The sequence below is a fragment of the Diplotaxodon limnothrissa genome, linkage group LG14 (assembly GCF_057381915.1).
Source record: "Diplotaxodon limnothrissa isolate DT_005_m linkage group LG14, D_limnothrissa_male_GT1.1, whole genome shotgun sequence".
Classification (NCBI taxonomy): domain Eukaryota; kingdom Metazoa; phylum Chordata; class Actinopteri; order Cichliformes; family Cichlidae; genus Diplotaxodon; species Diplotaxodon limnothrissa.
In genome coordinates, this window is record NC_140609.1 from 5,030,112 (window position 1) to 5,044,985 (window position 14,874).

The 14,874-nt window shown below is 39.4% G+C and overlaps 1 protein-coding gene and 1 pseudogene across 1 annotated transcript; both read left to right on the top strand.

Moving 5' to 3' along the window:
* Positions 1–1,064: 1,064 nt before the first annotated feature.
* LOC146618262 (uncharacterized) lies at positions 1,065–2,499 on the top strand. The gene is made up of 3 exons (XM_085371479.1): positions 1,065–1,075; positions 1,266–1,291; positions 1,889–2,499. The coding sequence occupies exons 1-3, from the start codon at positions 1,065–1,067 to the stop codon at positions 2,497–2,499; spliced, it is 648 nt and encodes a 215-aa protein (XP_085227605.1).
* Positions 2,500–8,452: 5,953 nt separating this feature from the next.
* Positions 8,453–9,468, top strand: LOC146618263 (uncharacterized; annotated as a pseudogene).
* The last annotated feature ends 5,406 nt before the right edge of the window (positions 9,469–14,874 follow it).

A 14,874-nucleotide genomic window follows, 5' to 3' on the forward strand; every position in this document is an offset into this window, starting at 1 on the left:
TCCAAACTGGAAGCTGGTTCCACAGAAGAGGGGCCTGAAAACTGAAGGCTCTGCCTCCCATTCTACTTTTAAATACTCTAGGAACAACAAGTAGGCCTGCAGAGCAAGAGCGAAGTGCTCTAATAGGGTGATATGGTACTACAAGGTCATTAAGATAAGATGGGGCCTGATTATTTAAGACCTTGTATGTGAGGAGCAGGATTTTGAATTTAATTCCGGATTTAACAGGAAGCCAATGAAGGGAAGCCAAAACAGGAGAAATATGCTCTCTCTTTCTAGTCCCTGTCAGGACTCTTGCTGCAGCATTTTGGATTAACTGAAGGCTTTTCAGTGAGTTTTTTGGACATCCTGATGATAATGAATGAGTGTCCTCAGGTAGCCGTCTGAATGCTGGACACTCGTAGACCTGTGTCTCTGAGTGGGAGACCAGAGATCATATTAACATGTGTGTCTCTGTATTAACAGACATGCCATATTGGCTTAGTTAATTTTTCTTATCATTCTTGTGAGGAGACCATAAATAGCATTTGTATTTTCTGTTGTACAGTTCATTTGTTGTTATGGATAACAAGTGTCTTTCTTTTGTTTCAAAATAGCTGATAACTATTCGCTGATAGCTGTCAACATCTGCAAACAAATATAATTCTAGAAAGTGGTTCTATATAGTGTGTAACTGTTAATATAGAGCGTTATTAAATTTATTGCTAATGCAATCATATGGCACACTGACCTCTGAATGGCACTCATCATCAGAAAGGTTGCCGACCCCTGCTTTAAAGTGAGGAAGATTTCATGAGTGTGAACATTTCAGGTGAAATATGTCAAACTTTAGAAACATCAATTTTGGGCAATTTTTGTTTGAAAAATGCTTAAAAACACTCAATTTAATGCACGCGCCATGGAAACGACGTCACTCATTAGAACCTGCGGGAGGCTGACGTCTGACGTCAGTGCGGTCATCCTGGAGTCCTGTTTTTGTATGTGGAGGGTTTGAGTTTACATGTTTTAGCAACTGGCCCTGAATTAGACGATAAAGTTAATAAATTACGAATCTGTATAGAAGCATGATGGAGCTGTGAGAGTTCACAGAGGCACTCGTTGCGTTTATAAAGCTGGGAAATTTTGAGGGAGGTTAGGGAGTCCTCGGAGATGTGGCCAAAATTTGATCTTGCACGCATTATGTGCAAAATCAGTTATAGCTACTGATGCTGAATTAAGTATATCATATTTATGTGAGTGCATTGTGTATTGCCGTGTCTGTACAGGTGTCCAGATGTATGTTATGTGCTCGGTGAGAAATTGAAACTGTGTGCATGCAATAAGCAGGTTGGAGGTTTCTCACCTGACTTTAGCTGTTTTATTTCCAACAGACTGATGCTTAAATAAAATAAGAATAAGTGCTGAACATGAATTCATTATTAAACATCACTGAAACTCTATGCAGCCTTACTGACAATGTGTCCATAATTCACAAATATTATGGATGACATTCATTTATCATGAAATGTTGTTCACAGTCACCAAGAACACACAAAGTTATTCTTTACTATGAGCTGTACATTTTTAATTTACATGCAGCTAAAATGTGAATTTGCAAATGAATTCTATCAGCAGGACATTTTTACTGTTTAAACATGCTAACAAGCAGAGTTTGGTGCTGTGATCTTTGGTTTAAAACATGAAATTTAGTCATTTACAGTGCAAAGCCATTTTTCTCACCTTCTACCAATCTTAAGGCTTTCATAAAGAGTGAGTTCTGCTGCGGGCCTCTCATTGTCTGTGTGTAGAAATAGCATATGATGATATAAAGCCATGTTTTGACATTTAAATCCGTAATTTGTCTGATTATGTCACGATTAACACAGATGATCTTTTTGTTTTCTCGTAGCTGAGCTGGTGAGTCCTGTCAGCGTACGCCAGATGTTAATCTCCAACCTGAGGAACCGTCCTTTGAGCCCCAGCCATGTGGACTCTATGAAAAATCTGGTCCTCTCGTTAAACCACAACCTGGTTACGGGGACGAAGGCGTTTCCTTATATTGCCTTCAGGGGATTCTTTAACAAACTGCTGCTGACGACACCTTTCACCCATGTGCCAGAGAGCCAGTTGGAGAACACCACTCCATCTCCTCCTACCAACTCACCAGCTGGTTTAATGGTGCTGCCTGCAGGGTCCCACCTCCATTCATGGTTCCTCACACCTCTGCTTCCAGAGAAGGCAGATCTTTCTGTCCTGAAGGCAGATCAGAGGAACTGCGTCTGCACCCTGGATGTCGATGGCGACACCATCACCAGAGTCATTTCCACTGTGTATTGCACAGAGGAAAGGGAAATGACAAATCGATGGAGAGTTACGGACTACACCTCTGACGGCAGAGTAATCATGTCGGTGCTCTGCCAGTTTCTGAAGAGGTTTACACAGGGTGCAAAGAGGAAGCCTGCAGAGGAGGAGAGCAGCAGCAGGAGCCCCACTCCACCAAGGAAACGTCTCTGGCTGTGATCAGCAATGAAGCCTTTCCTGGACATATGGAACATGGATGTTACATATGGATGTTTCCTCGTGCTTTGGAGCAAACTTTCTAACTCCTCATGTCTGCGCTGTGTCTGGAAAGGCTGGAAACATCTCTCCATCTTACACAGAGACCATCATGATGCGGCTAGTCTGAGGAGTTATTTCTGTACATATGTATATAGTTTTTTTTTATTATTGAGATACACAGGTCAGCGTTTTCAGTGCGTCTTGCACTTTTCTTTATTTCTTGGTGCTGGCCTGTGTGTTTGATATGACTGCAAGGAATACAAGACTGACTTTATTATGTAATCTGCGTAAAATGAACCAATAATCCATGAAGACAGTGCAAAGTGTAAATTATCATCTTCTGCATCTCAGACATTGGCGAGAATGAACAATGTGGTAAGTAAAAAGTAATGTTCTGTCTCTAAAATGATGTCCCAAAATATTAGAAAACATCTAGTCCAGCCTAGAAGTAATAAATGCATGAAGTAGTTTTTCAGCGTCACTCTGAGACAGGATATTTCTTATTTCAGAGATATTACACAAAGATTGGAATTGGAAGAAATCAGTTCTAGATATTTGTTTAATATGTGCATTGAAGGACATGTCCTGGTCAAAAATGACTCCAAGGTTCCTCACAGTGTTACTGGAGGCCAAGGTAATGCCATCCAGAGTAAGAGTCTGCTTAGATACCATATTTCTAAGATTTTCAGGGCGAGTACAATAACCTCAGTTTGATCTGAATTTAGAAGCAGAAAATTAGAGACCATCCAGGTCTTTATGTCTTTAAGACATTCCTGCAGTTTAACTAATTGGTGTGTGTTATCTGGCTTCATAGATAAATAAAGTTGGGTGTCCTCTGCATAGCAGTGAAAATGTATACTATGCCTTCTGATGATACTGCATTTAAATTGTAAACAGAATTGGTCCTAGCACATCCATAATTAACCTTAGATAAATATGATACAAACCACTGCAGAAATCAATAGGATGCTCTAATTGCTTTAATAAAATATTACGGTCAAAAGTTTTGAACGTTGCACTGAGGCCATGAGAAGATGATGTGTAACCTTCACTAAAGCTGTTTCTGTGCTGTGATGAGCTCTGAAATCTGACTGAAACTGTTCAAATAAGCCATTCCTCAGAAAATTATCTGTTAGCTTTTTAAAAATTATTTTTTCAAGAATTTTTGAGATAAAAGGAAGTTTGGCGATTCGCCTCTAACTAGGTAGGACAGCAGGGTCAAGAGATGGCTTTTTAAATCAGTGTTTGGGTTTTTTTGTGTGTCTATGTACAGAAAAGAAGTCTGAACAGACCAACGACCTGCCAGAGAAATCCTCCTCCAAGCGCTCTGCTTCTCCATCCGTGGAGCTGCAGCTCAACGCTGGCCGGCTGCAGCTTGACGGTCTTCCTCCGGGGGCCGGAGCTGCAGGTCCTGGTCTACGAGTGGCCCAGGTACAACTATTGGACCGCAGAACCAGCAGCAGGCCAAGCAGCCGACCTGGGACTCCAAATTCCAACACTTCATCCACCCCAACCCCCTCAGAGGAGCAGAACGATGGAGAGGAGGAGGCAGCAGAGCCTGAGGATGAAGTTCAGGGTGCAGAGCTTGAGAGTTCTACAGTTTCTGCTCTGACCCGACATAGCGGCTGCTATGGAGAGAAACCCCACTCAGTTTCAGCTGGATTCAGGATGTCATCGCTCTCCAGTGCAGTATCATGCGACACCTATCCATCAAACATAAGGCCTCATCAACAGAGTGGCACTTTGAGCAGAAAGCAAATACACAATCAAGTGGAGCATCAGAGGACATGAAAACTCAGGCCTCATTAGAAAGGACTTCTTCCCCTGACCCCTGCTCTAAAGCTTGCAGTACACCCAGTGACTCCCAGGGGGCCTCTCTTTCCAAGGAAAGCCCATCAGTTCAATTCAATTCAATTCAATTTTATTTATATAGCGCCAAATCACAACAAAAGTCGCCTCAAGGCGCTTCATAGATACAGAGAAAAACCCAACAATCATATGACCCCCTATGAGCACTTTGGCGACAGTGGGAAGGAAAAACTCCCTTTTAACAGGAAGAAACCTTCAGCAGAACCAGGCTCAGGGAGGGGCGTGGCCATCTGCTGCGACCGGTTGGGGTGAGAGAAGGAAGACAGGATAAAAGACATGCTGTGGAAGAGAGACAGAGGTTAATAACAGATATGATTTAATGCAGAGAGGTCTGTTAATACATAGTGAGTGAGAAAGGAGACTGGAAAGGAAAAACTCAATGCATCATGGGAATCCCCGGGAGCCTATGTCTATTGCAGCATAACTAAGGGAGGATTCAGGGTCACCTGGTCCAGCCCTAACTATATGCTTTAGCAAAAAGGAAAGTTTTAAGCCTAATCTTAAAAGTAGAGATAGTGTCTGTCTCCTGAATCCAAACTGGAAGCTGGTTCCACAGAAGAGGGGCCTGAAAACTGAAGGCTCTGCCTCCCATTCTACTTTTAAATACTCTAGGAACAACAAGTAGGCCTGCAGAGCGAGAGCGAAGTGCTCTAATAGGGTGATATGGTACTACAAGGTCATTAAGATAAGATGGGGCCTGATTATTTAAGACCTTGTATGTGAGGAGCAGGATTTTGAATTTAATTCCGGATTTAACAGGAAGCCAATGAAGGGAAGCCAAAACAGGAGAAATATGCTCTCTCTTTCTAGTCCCTGTCAGGACTCTTGCTGCAGCATTTTGGATTAACTGAAGGCTTTTCAGTGAGTTTTTTGGACATCCTGATGATAATGAATTACAGTAGTCCAGCCTGGAAGTAATAAATGCATGAACTAGTTTTTCAGCGTCACTCTGAGACAGGATATTTCTAACTTTAGAGATGTTGCACAAATGGAAGAAAGCAGTCTTACATATTTGTTTAATATGTGCGTTGAAAGACATATCCTGGTCAAAAATGACTCCAAGGTTCCTCACAGTGTTACTGGAGGCCAAGGTAATGCCATCCAGAGTAAGAATCTGGTTGGATACCATATTTCTAAGATTTTCAGGGCCGAGTACAATAACCTCAGTTTGATCTGAATTAAGAAGCAGAAAGTTAGCGGCCATCCAGGTCTTTATGTCTTTAAGACATTCCTGCAGTTTAACTAATTGGTGTGTGTGCTATCTGGCTTCATGAACAGATGGAGTTGGGTGTCCTCTGCATAGCAATGAAAATGTATGCTATGTCTTCTAATGATGCTGCCTAAGGGAAGCATGTATAATGTAAACAGAATTGGTCCTAGCACTGAACCCTGTGGAACTCCATAATTAACCTCAGTGTGTGAAGAGGACTCTCCATTTACATGCACAAACTGGAGTCTATTAGATAAATATGATACAAACCACTGCAGCACAGTACCTGTAATACCTACAGCATGTTCTAATCGCTCTAATAGGATATTATGGTCGACAGTATCGAACGCTGCACTGAGGTCTAGCAGGACAAGCACAGAGATGAGTCCACTGTCAGAGGCCATAAGAAGATCATTTGTAACCTTCACTAAAGCTGTTTCTGTGCTGTGATGAGCTCTGAAACCTGACGGAAACTCTTCAAATAAACCATTCCTCTGCAGATGATCTGTTAGCTGTTTGACAACTACTCTTTCAAGGATGTTTGATATGAAAGGAAGGTTGGAGATTGGCCTATAATTAGCTAAGACTGCTGGGTCTAGAGATGCTTTTTGAGTAAAGGTTTAACTACAGCTAGCTTGAAGGCCTGTGGTACATAGCCGATCATTAGAGATAGGTTGATCATATTTAAGATCGAAGCATTAATTAATGGCAGGACTTCTTTGAGCAGTTTTGTAGGAATGGGGTCTAAAAGACACGTTGATGGTTTGGAGGAAGTAATTATTGAAGTTAACTCAGAAAGATCAATTAGAGAAAAAGAGTCTAACTTAACATCAATGGTACTAAGAGTAGCTGTAGATAATATTACATCTGTGGGATGATTATTGGTAATTTTTTCTCTAATGATAAAAATTTTATTTGTGAAGAAGTTCATGAAGTCAGTACTAGTTAACGTTAAAGGGATGGTTGGCTCAAAAGAGCTCTGACTTTTTGTCAGCCTGGCTACAGAGCTGAAGAGAAACCTGGGGTTGTTCTTATTTTCTTCAATCAGTGATGAATAGTAAAATGTTCTGGCTTTGCGGAGGGCTTTCTTATAAAGCAGCAAACTATTTCTCCAGGCAAAATGATGATCCTCTAAATTTGTGACACGCCATTTCCTCTCCAGATTACGAGTCATCTGCTTTAGGGTACGTGTTTGAGAATTATACCACGGAGTCAGGTACTTCTGATTTGAGGCCTTAGTTTTCACAGGAGCTACAGTATCCAGAGTCGTACGTAGTGAGGAGGTGAAATTATTAACAAGATAATCGACCTCTGTTGGGGTAGTGTTCAGATAGCTGCTCTGCTCTGTGTTGGTACAGGGCATTGGAGATGATAACAGTGGGTGGATTATATTCTTAAACTTAGTTACAGCGCTTTCAGAAAGACATCTACTTTGATAAAGTCTACTCTCCACCGCTGTGTAATCAATTATGGTAAATGTAAATGTTATCAGGAAATGATCAGACAGGAGAGGGTTTTCAGGAAACACTGTTAAATGTTCAGTTTCTATTCCATATGTTAAAACAAGATCTAGAGTGTGATTAAAGTGGTGGGTGGGTTCTTTTACATTTTGAGAGAAGCCAATTGAGTCTAATAACAGATTAAATGCCATGTTGAGGCTGTCATTTTTAGCATCTACATGGATGTTAAAATCACCCACAATAATTATTTTATCTGAGCTCAGAACTAAATCAGATAAAAAGTCTGAGAAATCAGACAGAAACTCTGTGTAAGGCCCAGGTGGACGATAGATGATAACAAGTAAGACTGATTTCTGAGTTTCACAGCTGGGGTGGACGAGGCTAAGCATCAGGCTTTCAAATGAATTAAAAGTCTGTCTTGGTCTTTCATTAATTAATAGGCTGGTGTGAAAATTTGCTGCCACACCGCCCCCTCGGCTTGTGCTTCAAGATTTCTGGTAGTTTAAATGAATCAACACCCCCGACTCATTCTAACTAACATAATCATCCTGCTGCAACCAGGTTTCTGTAAGGCAGAGTAAATCGATTTGTTGATCAATTATTAAGTCATGTACTAACAGAGACTTGGAGGAGAGAGACCTAATATTTAATAATCCACATTTCACTGTTTTACTCTTTGGTTCAGATGTGGATACTGTATTGTTCTTTCTTTGTAATTGTTTATGTTTAAGTTGTTTGTTGCTGGTTTTTAGTTTGTTTTTTGTCTGTTTGGGAGCTGACACAGTCTCTATGGAGATGGGTTTTTGGGGGGTAGCAGGAGGAGAGAAGCTGCAGAGAGGCGTGTAAGACTGCAACTCTGCTTCCTGGTCCCAACTCTGGACGTGGACTCATCAGGGCTAGTTCTTTGCAAATGCACCGTGACACCATGTCAGAACTGTAGGAAACCTAATGGGCCTCTGGAATTGGTTCAGCCTCCCAGAGCCAATGGATAGAAACGGTTAAGAAGGAACCCGAGAGCACTGTAAATGCATGTGCCCAACAGAACTGCCCCACTGCCCCCACGATATGGCCCCACAGTGGCCAACAGAACCACAGGAGCCAGACAGAGCCCCAGGAGGAGTGTGTGAGCACCGATGAAAAGCCCCCCTCCTCAATCGCCAGCAGTTCCTTCACAGATGCACCATCTAGAGGCAGCCAGGAGCACGACACAGTAAAGTTTGGATCAGCACCTACTCCAGGTACACATCAGAAATGTCAAAGCTGCAGTCTTAATGTATCACTTTATACAGCTAATAATAAGAATAAGAATAATATTAATCATGATAATAATAATAATAATAATTTATTCTAATAATACTTTAAAGTGTAAGAGATAATGTACAGTAGCTATAGTGAATACGATTTGATCAACTGGTCTCTGAATGCTATTGACACCCTTTTGTCAATGAGAAGTTTGGGCTCGGGAGAGCCCGAGTGCCCTGGAGGGACTTTCCCTGCCGGATACACGATGGACGGGTGACAGACATGGAGGATCGTGTGCCTGGCGGGACTGTCGATCGAGGACGCTGAAGATATCTACCTATTCGGAACCATGATAACAGGGTTCTTGCTGATCGGAGCTGGCTTGGCCCTGGCTTATCGGAGAATTAAGAAAGCGGAACCGGCTGTTCAAACCCCCCCCCCAAGGCTGCCCGCTGGGATTGAAATGATGGGACGAGGTGCGGCTTCTCAGAATGGGCTCACTGAATGCAGCATGGTTAAGAGCTTGGAGGAGCTAACGGCTGCAGTCAAGGCTCAGAATAACACCTCTGAGCGTATATTGAATTACATCAGGGAAGAATCCACTTGGAACAACACCTCTGGGCGGAAGCTGGATTACATCGCGGATCAGTTGGCTGCGGTCGTGAGGTCTCAGAATCTGCTCTGTGAGCAAAAGACTGAAAAGACCACGGAACTGAAGGTAAATAACATCATGGAGAAACTCACAACTACCCAACGGGAGATTGAGAGACCAGTGTCGGTGTTAAAAACAGCTTGAAATTCTCATGAGTTGTTTGTAAAAGAAAAATCACCATTATAATAATGCGTAGCCTCATTCCTCAAAGAGTATGAGGCAAGCCGTCAGGCAACTCAGGAGAGGAAAGCCTGATCTGTGTACAGTGGGGCGCTGCTGACCTTAACTGAGAATATTGTCAGGTGTTGAAAGGAATACTTGGAGGACCTCCTTATCTTCTATAGAGGAAGCAGAGGGGGATGACTCGTCCATCACAGGGGGGTGAGGCCAATGAGGCAATTGAACAACTTCTTGGTGGCAGAGGCCCTGGGGTGAATAAGGTTTGCCATGAGTTCCTGAAGGCTCTGGATGTTGACATTGACAGCTGCAGAGTCTGATGTGTTAAACATGAAACAGGAAGTGTTGATCTGAAATATGCTCAGAATGCAGCTGTGTCACAGGTTCATCCGGCTGGACTGTCAAAGTGACAGTGTAGCATGCGCGGACTAACATCCAGTCTGAGTGCAGATAACATAAAGTGTGAGCTGTAGTTAGGCTGGCAATCCTCACATCACAGAAAGGTTTGTGTGAAGAATAATAACGATGCCAAGATTTACAGAACAGTTTCATGTTGACAAAATTATGATGAGTGCAGACACCTGTCTGGTGGGTTAGGATTAGCGGGAGTTCAAAGCAGCCACTCCACTGCAAAAGATCAGCGACTCCATCTACTCATTTTCTGCTATTTATTTGTGTTGTGGGCGACAAAGATAACCTTTCAGAAATCTCAACTAAATCTAGTAAAAGCAACAAAAATTATTAGTCACTACAACGTCTCGCATCTAGATGATCTGCATCACTCCAGAAATTTATCTTGAATGAGCACTGAAATTCCTCTGTATCAGACGGTCCACAAACAAGTTTGATTCTTTTCTTTTATTTAAACAAATTAAAATAAAAGGCACATAAAACATTGGAAATATGTTTACATAATTATTCTCAATGGACATACATTTAAAAAAATGTAGGAATGTTTTACCTTTCTGCTAATCAGAAAGCCTAATCTTCATATATACAAAAATTACCACTGTTAATGTTCTAATACAAAAAGGATTTATAAAAGTTTTTTTTCCTTGTGTGTCATAACTAGCATGTCTTCTGAACTAAATGGTTTATACAAAGATATACATTCATTTGCCTTCACATCTGCCAAATTACAAACTTCACCAAAAAACAAAACAAAACTCAAATAATTATTTGGCCAAACAAATTGTTTTTCATATTAGGCTGGATTACAAAGTGAAACCACACAGAGAAATGTCAATGATACGTTAACAGGAGCATGCACTTTTAAAGATCAATCACTTTGCGTTTCAAGATTAGTCCTTAAGTAGAAAACATTAAGTTCATTATTGTTAGCTTTAAAGAACAAAGCCAAAAACTGGCCATGCAGGACCCTAGGCCATTTGAACTAATGAAGGATTCCTTCACAAGGCTATTCTCTTGCACAGCTTAACTAGAAGAGGAAGTATCAATGTGTGAGAAAAGTCTTGTAAAGTATTTTAGGCACACTTGTTAACCAGCCACTAAAGAAGGACAAATGACACCACATACTAAGCTTTCATCCTGTATGTTTTTTTTTTTTTTAGTGTTTTTATAAAAAGTCTTCACCCTTCTAATTACCTTCTAATCAACTCATCATCCACAGGCAACATAAAAACAAACAAACAAACAAACAAACAAACAAACAAACAAACAAAAGAACCAGGAAATATATTTTCAACAAATAATGCCATTTAAAATTAAAAGCACCTTCCCTTGTGGACTGTTAGCATACATAAAATGAAATTAATGAGCTAAACAACTGAGTTGACAACATACAGATGAGCCAGGTGAAGTGGGACTGACAGTCATTGTCCAGTTACACCAAACTGGAATGCCCCTCTATGTACCATTGTCCTGTAGTCCCTATATCTTACCATTTACTGCAGGTGCTACGGAGTTCCTACACTGTAAAAGGGTAAAAAACTACAAAATCCAAGTATCAAAAAACTGTATATTCATGTTGCTCAAGACACTCACAGCCAGGAAACATGTTCACCCTTTCAAACAATCAAGCAGACATCTCCAGATGTAATGTGCTCTGTAAACCTAATCCTGCCCAAGAGAGCAGCAGAATATGTGCAAGCTCACAAGTCTCAACTGAAGGGGGCACAAATGAAAATTAAATGGCTGAAACAGCAGGAAAAGGTATGTAAACATTTAGAGTCATGAGCCTGTAACTTCTAAGGGCAACTTAGTGGATGCTGCATGCACATGGTTGCAAATTGTCAAAACCACTAAGTAATAACATCAGTAACACAACACCCATCCTTTAGCATCTTGATCTTTTGTTTACACCTAGGCAAATGTTCTTTATTAATTATCCCAATTATCTAGGTTGCTAGAGTGACAAGAAAACAATAACAACAATAAAATAAATAAAATAAGGAAGCATATGAAACCTACAGAGAAAACTCTTTTACACAGAATAAGGCTGTAGTTTATTTCTCTCTTTCTAGCAACAGATAACTTTCCTAAACAAATTACAAACATCGAGAACATTTCTCTGCTGACAGGTTTGATCTGTGCTGCTATAGTTTGATATTACTAACACTGTGCCACGGCTAATGGAAATACAAGCAAGACCTAATGTCCTACTATACTATTGCACTGGGGATTATTCTAGAAGTAATTAATGGCTTCATGTTCAAGCTCTAATTAGTAGCACCATTTGGAGTGGACAACATGTAGATAACTTTGTACTATGACCATTTTCCTATTTTGGTAATCTTAGATGACAGACAACACTCAGTATTCCGTATTGGAGGGATAAGGTATAGTTAAATCCACAAGCATTTGAATAACATTTTTATTATGTTGCGCTTAAAGCACCACACTGGCAATTTTAATTTTGAAACCAAAAAATTAAAAACCAATATAATTAAATTAAAAAAAATAACCAAGATGTGATTAAGATGGACATTTTCTGCCTTAAGTCAATAGTTTAGCAAAAGTATTGCTTTATCTGTTTACTAATGTTTAGCAACGGTAATAAAAATGATTATCGTTTGCAGTCAATGACTGCTGGAAGTCTTCAACCCATGGACATCACCAAGATGTGGACATCTGCCTAGGTCTCCAGTTTTGTCTTTACTAACTGAAAATATGAATTGACACCAGGTGACTGGTTTGGCCAATGAACATATCTCACTTCTTTTTCTCTTGGGCTGGTTTTGCAGTCTACCTTGCAACCTTATCTATTTGCCATTAATAGAAACAGAAAGTATAGTTGTACACTTCAGAATTCATCCTACTAATCCTTTCAGAAGCCACGTCATCAATAAACATTTGTGGAAGCCGTACATGCCCGTGCCAAGGCTTTGTTTGACAAATTATGTAGTATGCTTCGGATCTCTTCCTACTATTCTGGTAAATGATAACATTGGTTTTATTTGTCCAAGACAAAACCAAAATGTTTTCTAACCTGGTCTTCTTTTTCTTGAGTGTAACCAATGGTTTGACTCCCACTCATATTGAGGTTAATAACTACCACATGCAAATTCAACATTTGTAATGATGTCCAGATAATTTACCAGCTAAAAATAATCAAAGAAGAGGTGTCACTTTGCCATGAAACTGTTTGTCAGCTGTCTAATTGGGGCCTGTAAAAAAAGCTGCTGTAATTCATAATAGTTAATACAGAATGTATGTAAAACCTCTTAAATTAAAATTGAAAGTCTGCATTTTAATCACATCCTAATTATTTGTCTTAAAATCCAGTGAGATGGTGTACAAAGGGCAAAATTTAAAAAATTGTGAGTGCGTCCAAATGTTTTTGGACATTTGCAGCTGTATAAAAACTGCAGCAAGTAAAACATGTTTTCCTTTTTAGTGGGATTTTTCTCATAATAAAAATAAAGTGACACCAGGCTTATGTATAAGACTCCTTATTCTCCTTTCTCTCCAGGCTGGACGGCCACATCAGTGTTGATGAAGTTTTTGCACCAATAACATGTAGTTAATAGAAAGGCTTTATCTACCATGGGTAAAGGCAATAAAATAGTGTTTTACATTATTGGTTTGAAAGGAAAGAAAAAGAAAAAAGGTCAGTGTAAAATGTCTGACATGTTGACACAAATGATGGACAGTGATGGGATCCACTATCTGCTAAATTAAAAATCTAACCAACTGAACACACCACAGAAACTTTGGGACTGCGCCACTTAAATGTAATGTCTTCTCTTTTGGCTTTCACGTTTAAAAAGTCTTAAAAAAAGCTAAATTTAATGTTTGACTTTTGATAATACCAGGATTTTAACAGGCAAAGCCTAAGTGACATTTTTCAGGAAGCAATACTTTCACCTGTCACGTTCAAATACAAAATAATACAACCCCTCCAAACTTAGTTCCACATAAACTTGTCTCCAGCAGTAAGGAATGATTGTGCTTCCAGCAACTTTAACTGTAGAAATTCTACTGGGGAGGGGCGCAAAATTTATCAAAACATACTCCAAATAAACATATCTTGTTTTAACTTTAAAACATATCAAATATAAAATACTGAGAAGTCCACTAAAATAAAAATCAGCTAAAAAGGACAAAAAAAAAGAAAAGAAGAAGCAACACAAATATTAAGACATTTCCTAAATATCAGTATAGCATCACACATTATCCATATTTTAAGATGTCCAGTTGCACAATATAATTTTTACTTCTCACTCTGATAAGATCAACAGTGTCTTGTCAAATAACTTGACAATAACGATCTTAAATGGTTTGCCTCCCTACAGTATATTGCGTTTACGGTAAAGACTCCTGCACTGAGTTTGCTCAATGTCAACCATTACAGTAAAATTATACATATTTGTAAAAGGGTAAAATGCAAATACAAAGTAGTTTAACATAGAACAGCTGGAAGTGTAATAACTGCCCAATAATTTAAAACCATGTTTAAGTGAAAGAACCTACTTTTTGGTTTGAGTCTATAGGTGTAATTAAAACTGTTCACATGATCAACTGTGAGTAATACAATTGACTAATACATCAATATTAGCATTATCAAACATTAAAATGGTACAAAAAGTAGAATTCATATTTGAGCAATATACTGGGTCCTGGAAACATTTGAGCGTAATCGTGTGATGACCAGGACACGTTAGCATCTACTGTGTTAGTCTCTTTAAAGGCAACAATTTATTCTCTCTGGTTTTCAGATGAAAAAAAAAAAATCTCCATACTGGTTAAAAGATTCCCCCACTTCTTTTTGAAAATATCATTCATGGGCAAAATTACATTTATAAAATTCTTTGGCTTAAACCTATTTCCACTTCTCCCAAACTATGAAATCACATGTTATCTGGTTAAATGATGACGATGTAACAAATTGGAATTACCTGAGCATGAGAGCTCATTCATGACGTTGAAAGCAAGCAATGACAGCTCTTTAAAACATGGACATGTAAGACTGGCTCTGCCTTCAGGGATCCAACTAATAGGTTTGACAACTATTTATCAATATTATTGGACATATTATTGGATTTACAGATTTTGCATCAATATGATGTAGGACTGTGGTTTTTCAGGTTCACTGAATTAGGCAAAAAAACCCAAACAAACAAAAAAACAAAACAAACAACTCACAATCAACAAAGTCTTCCCCTATTAAAACATTTCTACTAATGTCCTAAGGTAAAATGCATAAAACAAAATGCATATATATTCTATAAAAGAACAATTTATGTACATGCTAGTACTCTGACCAT

What these genes read in the sequence shown, in the direction of transcription:
- LOC146618262 (XM_085371479.1), top strand. An exon ending in AGATGTATGTTATGTGCTCG is followed by an intron (nt 1,292 to 1,888) that starts GTGAGAAATTGA and finishes GTTTTCTCGTAG; the next exon opens with CTGAGCTGGTGAGTCCTGTC.